At 45.8% G+C, this 18,480-nt stretch overlaps 1 protein-coding gene and 1 long non-coding RNA gene across 4 annotated transcripts; one reads left to right on the top strand and one right to left on the bottom strand.

The window, feature by feature from the left end:
* Window positions 1-197: 197 nt before the first annotated feature.
* DDB2 (damage specific DNA binding protein 2) lies at window positions 198-15,634 on the bottom strand. 3 transcript variants are annotated; one of them, XM_069784554.1, is made up of 11 exons: window positions 15,382-15,634; window positions 14,256-14,439; window positions 11,255-11,385; window positions 9,975-10,166; window positions 7,081-7,247; window positions 5,871-5,970; window positions 4,305-4,482; window positions 2,894-3,039; window positions 2,453-2,617; window positions 2,094-2,139; window positions 198-1,399 (listed from the first exon to the last, which is right to left on the bottom strand). In XM_069784554.1, exons 1-11 carry the CDS (start codon window positions 15,457-15,459, stop codon window positions 1,149-1,151), a joined length of 1,638 nt encoding a protein of 545 aa, XP_069640655.1. In that variant the 5' UTR covers window positions 15,460-15,634; the 3' UTR covers window positions 198-1,148. The 3 variants fall into 3 exon arrangements, with proteins under 3 accessions (XP_069640655.1, XP_069640656.1, XP_069640657.1); XM_069784555.1 differs by lacking the exon at window positions 7,081-7,247 and adding an exon at window positions 8,970-9,115 and having other exon boundaries at window positions 15,382-15,628; XM_069784556.1 differs by lacking the exon at window positions 15,382-15,634 and adding an exon at window positions 14,551-15,157.
* Window positions 15,635-15,748: 114 nt separating this feature from the next.
* Window positions 15,749-17,000, top strand: LOC138685527 (uncharacterized). The gene is made up of 2 exons (XR_011324831.1): window positions 15,749-16,311; window positions 16,800-17,000. It is a non-coding gene; the product is annotated as an uncharacterized lncRNA (long non-coding RNA).
* The last annotated feature ends 1,480 nt before the right edge of the window (window positions 17,001-18,480 follow it).

Below are 18,480 nucleotides of genomic sequence, written 5' to 3'. Positions count from 1 at the left end.
CAGCGACCATGCGCAGATACAGCTTACAATGCAACCCGTCCAACTTGGAAGGGTCCATTGCAGACACAGCACTCTGATATTTCTACCACTGTTCTAGGTCTCTCAGCCCTCTTGCAGAAAGGTCTGTAGCTTCTTCCCCCATACAAAAGCAGTTCAGCAGAATGCTCAAAGCAGCCACTCTCTATATCAAAGAAGAATTTTAGTTTAGTACAAAATTTTATTAATATCAATACTGTGAAACTATAAAAGTGAACATAAGAGAATCTGAGCAGGCCTTGAGCCCATCCCATCCATCAACCTCTGGGACAGCAGCAAGGCCCCAGGCAGCCTTGTAAACGAACTAGAAAAAGCACAACTTCTCAGTTTAACAGCAGTCTTGAGATTTGGCTCTGAGCAGGGGTGTTTGGAAGAAATCCCTCATTTCTGCTTTACAACATTCTGAAGCACATAGGTGTGGGTGAAAAAAATTGCCTAATCAGTGGCAAGAAAAAGCCCAGAGCTCTGAAAATAGAAACTACAGAATCGGTTCCCAGCTCAGTACTGCCCTTGCATCTCATGAGGCAGGTGAATAGCTCTGGCATCATCATGTTCTTCGTGGTCTAGTTAAATAGCTGCAAGCACAGAACAGGCTAAGCCTGAGGTCTTGACAGATGCACATTTTCCAAGAAGCTTGCACATGGGGGTGGCTGGTGTTCCCTAGGCTACCCAAACTACCCATCATCTCACCCCTGTGAACACTGTATTTTTTCAGGACATTAAGCTTGTTAGCAAAGGGTCTCTCAGCTTGGTTTGACTAGAACAGGCGGGGGACCCTGTCATGAGCTGCTCCACAGCAGACTGCAGGAGATGGTAACCTCTGACAAGTGATGACAAGCAGACGTGGCAGGCTGGAAGCAGTAACTTCAGCAGGATCTGAGAACATCTTTGAAGTTTTCCTAGTGCCTCAGAAAACAGGTGGTAACTCCACTTGGAGGAGGAACTGAGTACTGACCCAACTTTCTAGAAGGGGAAGTAAAGAGAATCAGGGAATCAAGATCAGATCCAGGGAGGAAGGACAAAGTAGAAGTCTAATGCCCTGCACAGCTTATACTGCCCATTGCCAACACTGAATTTGTACCCTGTGATCCAGAAAGGATCAAAATACTACATCAGTTCTCTAGATCCTTCCCTTTTCGCTTTCTTCCCTGTGATTTAGAATCGTTGCTTTTTGTTCTCATCTCCTCCAGCTCCCAAGACAGTAAGTTAGCTTTGAGTTTACTTGTCCCAGGGTTTGCCTGCCTCTGCCCTCCACGTCTGGACAAACTCCAGCTTCCAATCCCCTGTTCTGTCATCGCTTTCAAAAGATGTTCTTGCTTCTTGGCCACCATCTCCTCCCGGCTCCAGATCAGAATATTAAAGCCTGAGAGGAAAAATTAAACACTGCATCAGAAACACTACATCAAATATAATACCTTAGGCTATGTCACTTAAATGCCAGAAATTCAAAATGGTTTGTCTGTTCTAAGATATTTCCAAGGTACAGAGGATGCAAAGACATTTATTGCAGATGTTATCTCCACACAGCTATGGAAATTTGATCTAATTAAGAAACATAATCAAGTAATTCCTCATCTCATCTGTCACAGGTCTAAGACCTAAATCTACAGCCGACTCCCTTAATTCCATACAGCCTGCGAAAAACTGAGTAATCTTGGCTATGCAGCCTAGGAAATGAGATAAATTAAACGAAGGGAGAGGGTACAGCCTAGCAGGAAAAGGCTTCCCCCACCACCGCCGTCGTTTTCTGCTACTGTTACATGGGCGGCAGATGGCAGCAGCACCCTGCTGCGGGCAGGCTCCTCACTCTTCCGGACTCCACACTCCCGGGAATATTTCACCGGAGATGACTAGCAACCCGTTTTCTAACTGCAAGGTGAAAGAATGAAAAGAAGGTCTTGATCTCTTTTATAGATGTAGGAAATTATAGAGGACCTCTAGCAAGTGGGATTTGGGAAACCCTCACTCACAACTCGCTTTAGTCTGGAGAAACAAGCCTGCCCTTTTCTGGGACTGGAACGCACCCGTGCTTAGTGCCCCAGGTTGTCTTTACTTACCCATGCCAGAAGCCAGCGTGTCTCCCATAGGGTTAAATTTGTTGAGCTGAAAATGGAAACACAGTCAGTGTGTAAGAGCATCACTGCTTATATAAGAGTCATAAGAGCACCACGGCTTATGTAACGACAACAAACCATCTGGAAAACCCAACATTCCCTAAAGAGTATCACAGAAAACCCACAGATGACCATGGACCAGCCCTGCTCGAGTCAGCAGCTTTAGCTGGCAGCCATACCCCCATGAAAGCGTGAGTCTGTCACAAGTAAAGAGGATACTCCTATTGTTCTAGTCCCTAACACTTCTCTCTTGGCTGTGGTTCAATACACAGCGGTCCTTTTAGCTGCAGTACTCAACTCACCGAGATGATACCAGAAGCATTTGGATCATGGAGTTGACAAACCATCTCCCCGGTGTTTCCATCGAATACATCAACAGTTCGTAGCTCATTCACCGTGTACCCTGGGAACTTAGGGTCTGGGTAGCGACCTGCTACAATGAGGTCATAGCGAGGATGCCATGTTGCCTAGTCATAGAACACAGCAATGGGGAGTTAAGAGAAAGGGACAGCGCTCGTACTGACACACACCAGACAACCTGCAGTATGAGCAACAGTTTGTACATCCCACTCACAGTCTGAAGAACACGAGTATCCTCAGAATAGTGCTCTGCTGCGAGCTGCAGCAGTGTGAATATCCACCCACCAATGTAGTATCCTGACCAGAAATCAGACCATTTCTGGTTTAGAGCCGGCTGCTAGCACCAAGCATGACACTCCTCTCAGACTGGTGGTTTAATTCACCTTAATAGGTGTGAGGTGCTGAAACTGCCGATGTGGATGTGGGATCAGATGCTGTGGCTTGGTCCAGTCTGAAGATGAGTAAACTCTGATTTCACTGCGCTGGTCTGTGCTCAGGAGCTTGGCACCATCTGTTGGGCTGAAGTAAGCTAGAAGAGGGGGACAATAAGGCAAACAAAAGATCACAATGCTGTTAACTGACAAGAAACATAAAAGTCACATTTCTCTGATTGGAAACCCATTGCTATTTCTTTAATTGGGATGTGAATACGGACATGTGTCCCAACAGACAAGACTTCACCTGTCTCAAACAAACGCAAAGCTTTTACAAACAGTAAGCTGAAACCTACAGCGCTGGGTTACATAGAAGAATCATTATTCTCATTTTAGAATCACAGAAAGAGACATTGCAAAGAAAGGAACTTGCTCGTTCAAATGGAAAGTGTCCTGGTTTCAGCTGGGATAGAGTTAATTGTCTTCCTAGTAGCTGGTGTAGTGTCACGTTTTGGGTTCAGTACAAGAAGAATGTTGATAACACACTGATGTTTTCAGTTGTTGCTAAGTAGTGTTTAGTCGAAAGTCAAGGGTTTTTCAGCTTCTCATGCCCACCCAGCAAGAAGGCTGGAGGGGCACAAGAAGCTGGGAGGGGACACAGCCAGGACAGCTGAACCAACTGGCCAAACGGGTATTCCATACCATGTGACGTCATGTCTAGTAAATAAACTGGGGGGAGTGGGGGTGGGCAGGATCGCTGCTCAGGGACTAACAGGGCATCGGTCCGCGGGTGGTGAGCAATTGCATTGTGCATCACTTGCATATTCCAATCCTTTAAGTATTACTATTGTCATTTTATTAGCGTTACCATTATTAGTTTCTTCTTTTCTGTTCTCTTAAACTGTTCTTATCTCAACGCACAAGTTTTACTTTTTTTTTCCACTTCCCTCCCCCATCCCACTGGGTGGGCAGGGAAGTGAGTGAGCGGCTGCGTGGTGCTTGGCTGCTGGCTGGGGTTAAACCACAACAGAAAGTTAGTGGAAAAGTTGGAGACAGACACCTGCAGTTTGGACTTCCATGAACTCTAAAACCGCATCCAAGAAACAGAGGTTTGAGTTCCATGCTCTGCTTTTGTCAAAGTAACTAAGTCAGTTTTCTAATCTCAGCCACTGCTGATGGTTCCACACTCACCTCTCAAGGCACAGTGCCACAGTTTGTATGGCAAGTCTAAGACTGTGCTGCAGCTGCCCTACCCACCTCCCTGCCTCTGGCGACACGGTCCCAATGCCTTCCTTGCTTTAACACTAGCTACTGTGCAACTTCAAATCTGAGCAAAAGCTAACATTGCTACAATAATAAAAGCTGAGCTGAGTGGATTCTCCGCAGACATCCATGCAATGAAATCCTTATCTCAACTCACCTGCATTGACAGGTTTGTCATGAGGAAGCACATGAAGAAAATTCATTTTGTTTTTGATGTTTCTGAGGTCCCAGATTTTGACTGTCTGATCCACAGATGCTGTGGCCAACAACCACTCACATCGGGAGTTAAACTCCACATGAGTCACTTTCTTCCTGTGCAATTTCAGCTTCCAAATCTGCAGCAGAGGAAACAGAAAATCATACAGAAAAAAAATGATCAAGATCTGGAGTAAAGAAATGGAGTAATAATCTACTAGTGCAGACTAAAGAGGTCTCACATTTACAGAGTAACAAAACTTCTACAATACACCAAGAGTTTATCCACTGGAAACAAGAAAGGAGAATGACCATGGGAACTATTTAATTCTAGGAGAACTTTGATCCACAAATTTATTACAGCTATGAGAAAGGAAAACACAATCCCTCGTTCATGGAGGGAAGTATTAGTGCCACTGTACAAAGCAAGATCACATATGGAATACTTTATGCAGTGCCAGTCTTCCACCTGCAGAAAGATTTTAAAAAACTGGAACAGGTACAGAAAATGTGCTGCCGAGATAGTAATAAGGAAGGGGCTGCTTTGTGGGAGAAGACCAAAAGAGCTTGCTTTGTTTATCTTAGTAAAAAAGGTAAGAGAGGATATAATTGGCTTCTAGAAATACATCAGCAAAGAAACAGCAGGGTAGGAGAAATATTTCAATTAACAAGAACAAATGGATATGAACTGCCCACGAATAAATTTCTATCCGAAGCCTGAAGATTATTTCTAATCAAAAGGGTGAAGTTGGCCCATCGTCCCTACAATAATGGGTATCCCCCAAGTGCAGAAAAGACTGTCACATTCTTTCAGGAGAAAAAAAGGAAAGGAAGCAACTAACCTCAAATAAGCACAAATCATTTGGAGCACTCGACTCTGCCCATTAATTTACACAGCTGCTTCTGGCCACAGCTCATTGGGTAGCAAACTCTTAGAGATGTTACCCTTACAGGCGGGAGAAAGAGTAATTCCGGTGTGACGGTACAGCAGGCTCTTGAAAGCAGGGCCCACTCCCAACTATCCTCTAATATGCTTCCGTACTGCTTCAGACTCCAAGGTGCAGTCTGCCTCTGCCTGCCCTCTCGTGTCTAATGGCAGTAGTGCAATTCCTATCCCAACCGCTTAATTACTGTTGTGTACTAGGTCATGGAAGGGTATACATCAAAGCAGTATCTCCTAAATGACTCCCACGAGTGCATTAAGATTCTGGAAGTGTGAAGGTTGTTGGCAGAGGGTGCTCACATCTTCAGGTTACCCTATAATTACCCTGACCAGTAGCAAATACTCTTAAGGAAGGGATAGCACACAACACAGTCCCTGTTTGGGAATTATTACCATTACGCTCAACAATGTGAAAATGCCTAATGAATGGCAAAAGTGGAGGACTTCTCACCACCTAGACAATGGGTGGACTCATCTCCTGAGCTGCAAGATACTTGCTCCTCTTTTCAGGGTCCCTGTAGTATAGGAAAGCACGTGAGCCATGAAGATTCCCATAGAGGAGACGCTGCATGGAGCCATACAAACCTCTTCACCAGAAGTGCTGAGCAGGACCACGTTGCCCACATTATCACCTGTCACCACTGCTCGGCAGCTTGCAGAAACATCAACACTGCAGTACCAGCAACTAGAGGGAAAGACACCAAAATTAGTGCTGCCTCCCACAGGCAAGTGAAGGCAGTGGAGCTCTGGTTCACATGCCGTCCCTGAACAAGGGAGACTGCAACAGATTGTAACTGCAATCTCCCTCCTGATGGTGTGGGCCTGAGTATCAGGAAGGGGGACGGCTTATCAGCAATGCTTTCTGTTGGTGACTGAATATGAAATAACTTCCTAGTCATCTGTGAAGTGCTCATTAGATGGAGCGTGACACATTGGGGCAGTGGAACATAATAGAGGCTGAAGAGCCACTTGGTGCCTGCACATGGACACACCTTGGGAAAGATCAGAACACCCTTATGACATTGACAAATGTACAGCAACAGCTTTAAAATGACATTTTCCACAAGACACTGAAGCAGCAGTAAAGAAAAGACAAAAGCTTTGGACTGGAAAGTTGCACATCAAACTGTCTCAACTTCATGCTCCAGGATACAAAACTGAATACAGACTCATCTGATAAAGACATACATCTTAATCCCAGCTCTGCTGGGAGGGAAAGGGCAGTGAGAATAAAGTAGCAGTCCTTTGGGAACCTGTTGGGAACACTTCATTTGCAAAGATAAATTGTTCTAGAATTCAAGGTCATGGAAATTAGCATGGCAAGCCTGAAGCCTCCAGAAGGGCAGCAGGGTAAACTCAATAACCTGAAACTCAGACTGTGCAGGAATGTTTTGTGGCTTTCCTATGCTACCTGAGCTGCTACAGACAAAACAGAACACTGACGACAATGAAGAGGAGGAAGTTATCCTCCTCTTCTCACCTCATGCTTTATGAAGTGCAAAGCTGTCAGCATCTGGAAGACAGGAGATGGCGTCACCAGAAAGCAACACCAGAAGATGCAGGCAGCATGCCCAGCTACTGTAAAAGCCTAAGTGCCCTGTGGCTGCCTAGCTTGTCACCCACCCTGCAGTGCTAGGGTTGGGACCAGGAGCCTGTCTCCAAGCTCCCTCACAAGACCAATTCATACCAAGAGTCTCCTAACACTGGCAAAGATTAAGATGTTAGAGAGCACAAGAAGCAGCGCAGCATTAACCCCAAGGAACAGAGAATCAACCTTGCGGTGCTCCCTTCTCACCAAACATTATGGTACTCATGGCCACAGTCCGGGGCACGGGAGATCACCTGCACCGCTCTGCCCTCAAGGTCCTGCAGACTCAGGGTGCCATCCCCTGATGCCACATAAAGCTTCACTGACTCATAAGGACTGAACTTGATGTCTCCGAGAGAATCTCCTGGCCCTTTCTGGAATACACACAAAGCCAAGAGGCACCAAAGTTAGAATGGAAGACAAAATATTAATGCAACGCTCATCTCCTGGAACACACTGCTGGTTTCCCTAGGTACAATGCACTGCTTTCTGACAGGGCACATACCTAAGAATCCATTTTTTCTAATCTGTTTCCAATCTGAGCACATACATTCTAAGCCTGTAAATTCAACCCCACCACTTTGGGCTGAAAACCTCATTAGCAGAACTGCTGCTTCTGCTATGAGGGGTACAACTAATTTGCAGTGAACCACCTGGCTCAGACTAGGCTTAGGAGATCACAAACAAAACCAGCCCTGTTCTGTGCCGAAACCACATCAAATCTCATGACAGTCTTGCACGAAACTTCTCTTACAGAGACTTCATTGACCAGTTCCCTAAAGGCTGCTTCCAGTGCTGTATCTGGTCTTTCTCAAGGTACCAGCAGGCAGAATGAGAGCAGTGCAAGGAAAAATCCTACTGCTAACCCCATGGCACAGGAATCTTACATTCTGCGTTATATTGTTATTATTTTCCCCAAATCTGTCAACTGAGGAATCGTGGAAACCCTACACAAAGACAGAAGAGAAGGATGCTAGCTGGGAGTCCCCCAACTCTTTGATACTCAAGTGCACTCCATCTGCTGCTCACAGAGCAACTACTTAATATAAGTCTCACTGTAAATACTAGATTTCAAGAAGCCAATGAGGATAAGAAAAGGCCCGCCTGTAGAACCTGCCTGTCCCCACAGCAGTAGAAGGAGGATGGCATGCCTTTTCACATCCAGGCATCGTTGCTGTGACAGGCATCCCACTGGGATACAAGATCCTCATGTCCCAGGACCCAGTCTATCCCTCCCTGCTCACCTGGCCAGTCATCCCAGCATTACGTGGGTTCACCTTCTGCCCTCTTATAGGGTTACAGCTGGAACAGCCAATTTGGAAACCAACCATGAAAGTCGCCACCCGGAAGGAATCAGGTGGGGAAAAGTAAAGAGGATGCTAACCCAAATTCCCTCACTTACCTTTAAGCACTGAACTGAAGTAACTAACTGAAGAGCTCAGGCTTCCTCATGACTCCACAGAAAAAGCAACAGTCTGAGAGAGTAATTCTAAGCATAGGCAGACAGAGTTGCCTCTAGTGATTCATCTCCTCTTTCCACTCACTACTGAAGGAGCCCAGACTCTTAATTTTGGTATTTTAGATAAGCACCAAAAGTTAGGTGGGATGAATTGGGGTGATCCTTATGACACGCACCACTTTAAGTCAATGGCTTTTGTGGAGAAGCACTGACAGGACTATAAGCTGTCCTGTAAAAACCATCTGACAACAGGCAGCCCTGCTAACAGGAGAAGAGGTTAGAAGGTCCCCAGGGCACAGAGCTATGGGAGGTTTAAGAATAGACAGCTAAGGAAATCCACTGGCACCCCCACACTCTCCCATGTATAACAGGAAGTAAGCAGCATCAGAGTCCCTCCCCTTCACGAAGAAAAGCTCTCTCCTACCCACCACCCCATTTCAAGGAAAAATAAAAAAGGAGTGAGCCTCCCTGGAAGAGAGAGGATCCCTGAAATTCAGAGGATAAAGGACATGTACATGGAGAAGAGGAAGCCCAGCTCCCACATATTACAGACAAACATTTCTCTCTCTCTCTCTCAATCTCTGTAGCGCTCCTGCCAGCAGGACACAGGGGCCCAAAGCATTGCTGTATTTCTTACTCCCAGTCCTCGGTGCTGGTGAAGACCCGGACAGTATTGCCATTAAAATCCTGCAGGGTGGTAGTGCCGGCAACTGACGAAGTGTACAGCTGACTAGGGTTAAAAGGGTTAAACTTCATTCCTGTGATGGCCCCTCCAGCTCCCATCTACAAGGAAGGGGATGAACAAAAGAAAAATCCACTGAGTGATGGGGAAGGAGAAAAGTGTGTTCTGTTAAGTCTGCATTCACTGCTATGTCCTTAACAGCAATAGTGAAACACACCACAGCCCTTCAAGGAGGCAAAGACAACCATGTCTTCCCACATGATGGCTGTCTAGACAGCTGCCCTCCTGGAGGACAAAACTGCAACTCCTTCAGTCCCCAGACAACGTGTTCCCTGGTTGGCTGGCACCACACTATTTACAAAAAGAGAAAGATGACTCTGGAATTTCTGGAGGATAGACCTCCTCCCAATGCATACCTATGTTAATTTAGGAAGGGGATAAAAGTTACAGAGTCTTTGAGCCCCTGTTGGAATGGGAATGGCTGAATACAGCAACAAGGGGGCATGCCAGCTGTGTAAACCATTCATTCTACCCCTAGTTTCTCACTTTAGATAAAGGGACTTTGCTTCTCCCCACTCAAAGATGTTTCCTCATCTGACGCAGAAAAAAAGGTAAGCAGAGAAAGATCAAGACCTAAACCAGACAGACCCTCTCTGCCTACTTGTTTCCGGCATCCCTTTAAGATAACTGTTTTGCCAGTTGCTGTATTATTTTTCCACTGAGCACACATCAAGTACTGCTTCATTATGCACTTAATCAACATGCCTCAGTTCTTCCCAGGGCTAGAACAGTCTGGGACTTAGGAACAGACACATTGCTGCACCTCAGTCCTGCCCCATAGCTGGCTACTCTGCAACCCAAGACCCTTATGGGCTTCTCACAACAGACCTGTTTTGGTCTGCAGTATTTGGTGGTACTCCAACTTTCTCTCCCACCCATTCCACACACCCAGAGGCTTACCCCTTTTATGAAGCAGGTTTTAGTAAGTACTTCATAGTCCCAAAGGATGATGTCTCCACCTTTGGAACCAACAGCTACAGTACTGGGGTGTGTTGGATGCCATTCCAGGCATGTCACTCTTCTGTCAAAGGGACTTGCTGTTCGAAAGAGGCGGTATGAGGCAAGAGAACGCAGAAAGGGCAGCTGCAGACACTGTTAAAAAGATAAAAGAGAATTATCACTTTTGTAGGGATCTCTGAGATTCTCTGAATGGGGAGGGCTAACAATTTCTAATTGCCCTTGCTGTTAGTACATTCACACAAAATTCTAAGCCTCTTGTAGAATGAAGAGAACATGCTGTTCCCAAAGGAAACACCCTGTGACCACACAAATCCACAGCCGCAGCACTCAGAAAGCAACAGAGAACTGAGAGATATCACCCTTTAGATGATGCATAGGAAGCCAAAGCCTTGCGGACCGAGCAAAAAAGGCAGGATAATTAACAAGGGAGAAGAACACACCTCCACACCAGTAAAAGGCACTTATGACTATCTACATCTTTACTGAGCATCCCGAAATGTTACACGTCATCCAGAGATACAATATTATGGTCCTCCATCCAAATTGCCTGCAGCTCAACTATACAGCATAAGAGTGAACAGAATACTTCGAACAGGGAATGAGAAACTACGACACAATTGTATTGTTATTCATCTGAGGAATAGGTACTGCTTGAATGAGCTTGGTGATTTCTTTATCATTTGTATACTTAAAATAAATCACCTGGAAGATAAAGCTAGCCCAGGTGCTTCCCACCTATGGATGTCACAGAAAAAGTTAATTTTCAAATGGAAGAAGGAGTATGGCTCTGAAAAAGAGTAAAATATTATGGACTTGATAGAATATGTCTGTGAAGAGCAAAAAATCAATGCTAAACCTGACATGATTAGCAAAGTAGAGTGGATACAAAAAGAGTACAACAGAACAGTCGGATCAGCATACAAAAGTAGCATTGTGCAATAGCTCAACTGGTACCATGGGTAAGTTTAAATATGATTCAAGGAAACACAGAATTAACAGAGGATAAAATGTACAGTGACAGGGCCGGGTCAGCTGAAAGGGAAAGCCATAGCAGCTCTTGCATTTTACAGGATTAAGAAACATAAGGGTGCGCCAGACTGGGAGCCACAAACTGTATGTGAGAAACTTTAATCCCCTTTAAAGTTTCCCTGCTTGTGTTGAAGATGTTTTTATGTAGGCAGCTGAGATGTCCAATCGGTCATGAAGGAGAAACTCCTCACCTGCCTGAGCTGTGCCCGAATGGAGCCTCCCAGCATGTTCTGATAGACATAATGAACAATGCTGCACTGCCGCTCCAACTGATGGAAAAGGACGCTGTTGTTTCTCACCATGGACCCACCTCCACTCCGACCTGCCAAAGAGGAAAAGAGTAAGCCTTACTGAGAGCCAATGCCTGTCATGCTCGTTCACTAAAAAACATGGTAAGACATCTGCATTTGCTGCTACGTCCATGAAAAGCTTCAGCCACAAGATAAAAGTCTCTAAATGATTCTTACATGTCTAAGGTGCAGCAGCCTCTGCAATTATGGAGTCCAGTGCTTCCCATAGCCTGCCAGAGCTTTGTGCATGCTTCCTCTTGTTAAACCTTCCTTCTCCTTGCCAAAGATTTATCAGAAAGACAACAGGAGAGGACTAAAGCAATGCGACAGGTGGTGCATCTCCTGGGCAGTATACAATTTGAATGGCTCATACCCAACATACAATGAAGCTACCCAAAGTCCCAACAACTTGGAAATACGCCATAGGAGGTGGTAAGCCCCTGGATACAGCAAAGGGAAGGTCAGACGTGTGACCAGCAGAAACGTTAACACCTGAAAATTCCCCAAGCGTAGCAACATGAGTTCCCACACAGTTCCTGAAATGCCTGCTTGTGAATCAGAATTTTCGATCTGCTTGTGCTGTAGCCCATACAGTCTGCCTCCAGCACTGTGAGTTTTGTTTTTGATAATAGACTTGCTGACGCCTCATCGCCTGAAAAACCGTTCTGTTCGGAGTGATTTTTGCTGAGAGTACAGCATGCTTCTATATTTTGCTCATGTTCCAAGGTTTTATCTTCAGGGACCTTTACATAAAAACTGGATCTGTTCAGTCCCATGTCTGTGATCTAATCATCCCCACAGCAATGGTCTGTAACGCCCCAGGGGATCTAGACATCAAATGCATTTCTTAAGAGACAAAAATGCTATTGTCATTTAAGGATATTTATAAAAAAAGCACAACACCAAAACCATAGGGATCATTCTATATGATTAGAAACAACGAAATCTTTCTTTAATGCAACACTGGAGCCTAGAAACGCACAGGTGGGAAACTAAACTTCTCTGTTCACATGCCAACATAGTGCCAACACTTGTCACGCCTGTTGAAATAGGTACAGAAGTATTTATGTTCCAATCCCTTTTTTTCACAGAAGAATTAGCATCTACAGCTCCTTCTTCAGAGGTGATGGAAATGGAGGTATTTTTTTGAAATTCCACTTCATTATGAAGGATGATTTATTAAGAAACAAATTTCAGGCCTTTTTAGAATCTGCTGGAAGAAACCCTTTAAAAAAATTGTTTCAACTGCAAGAAACTGAACCTGTCCTATGTGGCTCAGGAGAAAAAAATTATTTTTTCCAGAACACATAGAAATCAAAACTGGAACACAGAATGGAAAAGCCCAAACACAAAGGTCTTCATCTTTTTAGAAAAGGCTTAAGGGAAGAATTTGATTGGTCTCATTTTTCCAAAGTACTAGCTACATCCAATTCCCTCCGAATCTTACAGGAACTGCAGATGCTTACCAAATCTGAAAATCAGGCCATGAAGTTAAAATGAAAATCATCTAGCTAAATTAACTACTGAAGATGCTTTAACCATCCACAATTATACACAGAACTCCTTTCAGACAAGAGTATTTTGCCTGCACATCCAGTGTTCACACTGCCAACTGCTCCAAGTTTGGAGTTATACACCAGACAATGGAAATGTACGAAATCATAGAACTCCTGTATCCTGACTGTTGAAAAACACTTCAATGATTTCTCAGTCCTTAAAGCCAAAATTGTACAAAAAGTGTGTAGTATTTCCGCACAAGGCAGTAATTCTACTGATCTCCTAAACAAACGATGGAATTAAAGGTTTTATCTGAGAAAAGGAGGCTGAGGGGAGACCTTACCGCTCTCTACAACTACCTGAAAGGAGGTTGTAGGGAGGTGGGTGTCAGTATCTTCTCTCAAATAACAAGCGATAGGACAAGAGCAAACAGCCTCAAGTTGCGCCGGGGGAGGTTTAGATTGGATACTAAGAAAAATTTCTTCACTGAAAGGGTTATCAAGCATTGGAACAGGCTGCCCAGGGCAGTGGTTGAGTCACCATCCCTGGAGGTATTTGAAAGACAGGCAGACGTGGCACTTAGGGACACGGTTTAGTGGTGGACTTGGCAGTGTTAGATTTACATTTGGACTTGATGATCTTAAAGGTCTTTTCCAACCTAAATGATTCTATGACTCTATGAAAATAGTCCTTAGTGTAAGTGAAGCGAAGTCTACACAACTTTCCTGGTAATGCAAAGCAGTAACCTTTCCAGTATCTTAGAATTTAACCACCTCTCCTCATTATATCACAAGTCTTTTAAGAGATTATTTTTTTTTTTAAGTTACATACTAAAGGAAAAAAATGCACATGAGGAGAAGTGATTAGTGGAAATTCTGTCCAGTCTAATCTGAACACAGAGGTAGAAAGTACTCCTACTTGCTGTAGCAAAAGCTTGAATATGCAAAGAATTGCGTGGAAATGCCAGTTTAGACTGCATGCTGTAGGATACCAACCTTACAACTATGAAACTGCATTAAGAATTGGATGGGAGAAAAAACAATGTATTACCAAGATTGGTCTGTCCTACAATAAAGCAGGTGTCTGGTAATTCAGGAATTCCACAAAACTTACCCACCCTCAAATAAGTTGTGACTGCACAGGCTTCAACAAACTAAGCAGGCTTCAACAAAGGGGTACGGAGTCTCAAAAATGAAACACGCAGGCAGGCACACACACTCACTAGACAGATAATTGGAGGGTGTACTACCCCAGTACGTGTCCATGTATCACTTCAATATATAACCCCATCTGAATACTCATGTCTGAACACACTTCTTGGCATTCTCCCTCTTCAACTAGTCGATGCCTGTCATTTAGGGTAAATCTGGCTGGGAGAAACAGTAAGGATCTGAGGAAATGTTACCGATTTTCTCTGGGGGTTTGGATGTTTTTCTCATAAACAACCTCTTTGCTTGTGGTTCATTCCCTAGTTCCTCGTAGTCCGGTTTCCTCTTCCCAGCTGATTTTGCCTCTTCCGGCCAATGCTCATGAGCCCTCTCATGCTTCTTGTCCTTTGGCTGGTTCACTGGAGCCATTCTGTCTGACCGCTAAAAGCAAACAAAGTGTGGAAGGTAAGACTGTCATACACTTTTAACTAGAGGACAGAGAGGAAAACGGGAATGAAACATATCCCAGTGGTCTGAAAGTAGTGATTTTACCTGTACACTCTTTCATCAGCATGACACTAGCTTTTTGTTGTGCTCTGCTGGAGAGGGGAACAGGTTCAATAAACTCTTCTTTGTTCACATATGAAAATGAACGTATTCTAAAGCATTAGAATTTGTTTGGACAGATGTGCTTCTACCAAACTTTTAAGCTTAGAACCCAGAGATCTGCATAAAGCACATCTGTGAAGCCACATAATACCCTAACTGTTTCTCCAGTAGCTCACGCTGAGCTCTTTAGATTCAGCTAAGAAAAAGGTCAGAGCTTTTATGACGATGCCCAGGGCCGACTGGTCTTCCACCAAGCAGGCTCAGAAGGTACTCCCTATTTAACGGCCACTTTTCCTCACATCCACCACCTGGTCTTTGGACTGGGCTCCTACACCAGCTGGCAACCGCGCCTGAACCGCTCTTCCGACCGGCGGCGGGACGCGGCCACTCGTGTCTCCTGTTGTGACGACCGAAACGCCGCCCGGCCCCTGAGGAAAGGCGCGGGCCTCCCTCCCACAGCCTTCCCTCCGAGCCGGCGGGCGATGCGTCACACGCCGTTTGCAGCCCCAGAAGCTTCCTCCGCCGAGAGCCTCCTACGGGCTGATCCCGTTTAGTTTAGCGCTAAACTTATTTATAATTCGGGAATGCCTGTCACGGGGTGATCTGCCCGTCTCGAATATAGCTCGGCAGGCACCGCGCAAGCTTCCCCAAATAGCCCCCACCCCGCGCCTTACCGGGCCTCACCCGGCCCCGCGGGGCAGCGGCCCGCCGGGCCCCGGGCCCCGGCCCGCTTCCCTCCGCGGCCTAGGGCGGGAAGGGCCGCCCCGCTCTCACCTGCGCTCCGGCGGCCTCCGCTCCCCCGGCGCGGCCGAGGACGGCGGGCGGCAGCCGGCCCCTCCCCCGCGGTTTCATAACCGGGGCGGGAAGGGAAGGCAAGGCAAGGCGGGGGGGGGGGGGGGCAGCGGCTCCCGGCGCGGCCCCGCGGGAAGGGAGGGCTCCCCCGCCCGCCCCCGGGGAGCGGCGCCGAGCCCGCGGGCCCCGCCGACTCCTTCGCCGCTGAGGGGCAGGGGGAAGGGCCGGGGGTGCCTGCCCCAGCCCCTGCCTTCCCCCCCCCCCCGCCTCCTTCCACCGTCCTTACCGCCCGCCGGCGGCCATCAGCGTGAGCAGCACCCCCAGCTCCACGGGGGCGGGAGGGCACGGGAGGCGGCTGCGAGGCCCACGCTGCACCCGTGGCCTGGCCCAAAACAGGCAGTCGAAGTCCGTGAGGCGTCCCCCCGGCAGCTTGTTGTTGTTGTTGGGTTTTTTGGTGCAGGAATGGGAATCTTGCGCGCTTCGCTAGTTTCTAGAGCACCAGATTGGCATATCAAAGCTGCATGGTAAGGGCCCAAAGTACGGTAACCAAAAAAAAAGATGCTATTTCAGAACACAGCTTCCACAAGAAGCAGCACCTGGTGTTGGAACTCGACAAAATGCACTTTAAAGGCAGATAAAAAAGTCACGGCAAGATCAGCTCAGAGACTGCCAGATCTTAAGGTGACGAAGCAGACAAGAATGGGGAAGGAAGAGCCCTAACCGACACAGCTGGAGGTACCAACGCTTCCCCTCCACCTGCGAAGGAGGCGGCTGTCTGCCGGCCATCTTGCATGCGGAACCGTACCTCCGCAGCAGTTGGGTCCCGTGCTCCAGGCCTGTCAGTAACTATGCTGAGTAATTAAGGTCCAGTCATCCACGCAGCTGGCTATGAACGCTGGTCCCAAAATATCTGTACATAACCACTCCTTGAATTGTGAGGCTTTAGGGTTTGGGTGTTGGGCTTTTTTTGCACTATAACTATAGCTGGCTATGCAGTTTCTCACATATTAGGGAATGCATAGAAAAACTACTAAGAAAAACAACAAAGACACAGACTCTGTGCTTTTCTGAGCTGTAACAAGGTTGTACTAGTTGCTGCTGTCCTAAGAATGAGTATCAGAATGACATACGCAAAAAATGATAACCACCAACAGACAACACAATCTGGTTTTGAACGTATACGTCAACCCAATTAATAATCTTAAAGTCTTATCGAGCAATTCTGTAATACACAACGTTCTTTAGAACTGTACGTACTCATTAGCAAAACATAGCCAAAGGAATACTTGAACGTAGCACTTCTTTGCTCCAAAGCCTTGAAGACTTGACTTCCAGGAAGGGAAATTACTGTAGAAAAAGATCCTTTTTATATTGACAGTGATCAATGGTCTCATCTATAGGTCTGCAGAAGTCACCGTCATTGGAGACAGAATCTATGCAGTTCATCAGGAATCACCAAGAAAACACCAAAGTACATAAATCTTAATATCTTTTCATTTTCATATGCTTTAAAAGAGGTACATTTCAAAATTTGTAACTGAAAAAAGGGGCCCAGATACCAACCTTCTCAAAGTAGATGGAAAGACTTCTATTAATTTCAATGTTCTGTGTATTAATCCCAAAGAAAACTCTGAAAACTGTTATCCAAGTTATCTCCAGCAAAGATGTGCACTTCCTGTCCCTGCTCCATTTGTCTCCCAGCAGTAGCGTCCCCATGCAGAGCACGCACAGAGGAACCTACGCATTTCCCTCTTGGAGCTACCACGGTTAGCATTTTTTAGAATGGAATGGCATGGACTAGACTATTTCAGTTGGAAAGGACCTACAACGATCACCTAGTTCAACTGCCTGACCAATTGAGGGCTGACCAAAAGTTAAAGCATGGTATTAAGGGCACTGTCCAAATGCCCCTTAAACACCGACAGGCTTGGGGCATCGACCACCTCTCCAGGAAGCCTGTTCCAGTGTTTGACCACCCTCTCGGTAAAGAAATGCTTCCTAATGTCCAATCTAAACCTCCCCTGGCGCAACTCTGAACCATTCGCACGTGTCATATCACTGGATACCAGGGAGAAGAGATCAGCACCTCCCTCTCCACTTCCCCTCCTCAGGAAGCTGTAAGAGAGCAACGAGGTTGCCCCTCAGCCTCCTTTTCTCCAAACTAGACAAGCCCAAAGTCCTCAGCCGCTCCTCATAGGACATTCCTTCCAGCCCTTTCACCAGCTTTGTTGCCCTCCTCTGGACGCATTCAAGGACCTTCACATCCTTCTTAAGTTGTGGGGCCCAGAACTGCACACAGTACTCAAGGTGAGTCTGCACCGATGCTGAACACAGTATGCTAAATACAGTAATTCTATCAGTTATTAACACCAAGTTTGCTTTCTCTCTAGAGAATCACCAGGTATTTTTGTAATTATTATTCACTAAGGACAAGAATAGCAGATAGTACACAAATCACGCACAGGAGAAATGCCACTGGCCCAGGGTGCCACAGCTCAGCGTCTGTACACTGAGCTGTCTGTACAGTACACTGAGCAAGCCAGAGAAAGACTAATTTGAAAAAATATTCTTATATGTATTTATAGTCTTACACTCTTTGAACTACAGTATGCAGCAAAGTCAGAGGAGTATAATTATGCGTGGGCAGGATATTAGGCTTATTTTTATGATGTGTTTTGTCTGACATGCCATTATGTTGAGGCTCTGCTTTAGTTATGGGACGTGGTTCTCTACTGCAGAATAAAGCTGTCTTGTCACTGGGTCTGGTAAAGCTATATTGTGACTAAGACGATCCACTTCATGCTATTTGTAATGCCATTAGGTATTCTGCCTCCTTGTCACCAGGATCTTTGTCCAAAGTGTGAATATTTTTGGCTAGTCTGACTACTGATGTAAAGAGTACCATTACAACAACTGAGTTTGGTGTGCATATGAAAACAAGCCTGTATTCCACTAAAAAGTAGGAAAAAATATATAATCCTAAGAGATAAAAGAGTAAAAATATCATGCTATCTGACCTCCTTCTATCCCATGACCGTTACTAAGCTGCCCTGCACCAGGAAAATGAACAATAATATCACT

Source organism: Haliaeetus albicilla, chromosome 5, assembly GCF_947461875.1.
Source record: "Haliaeetus albicilla chromosome 5, bHalAlb1.1, whole genome shotgun sequence".
NCBI classification, from domain to species: Eukaryota; Metazoa; Chordata; class Aves; order Accipitriformes; family Accipitridae; genus Haliaeetus; species Haliaeetus albicilla.
This window is presented reverse-complemented; position numbering and strand designations above follow the sequence as displayed.

Excerpts from the sequence above, each read along its gene's own strand:
- DDB2 (XM_069784554.1), bottom strand. The coding sequence starts at position 15,459 with ATGAAACCGCGGGGGAGGGGCCGGCTGCCGCCCGCCGTCCTCGGCCGC. Across the intron at positions 5,971-7,080 it reads CATGAGTACCATAATGTTTG|TTGCTGGTACTGCAGTGTTG; the intron begins GTGAGAAGGGAG and ends CTTTCCCTCTAG. Across the intron at positions 4,483-5,870 it reads TCAGCACTTCTGGTGAAGAG|ATTTGGAAGCTGAAATTGCA; the intron begins GTTTGTATGGCT and ends CCTCTGCTGCAG.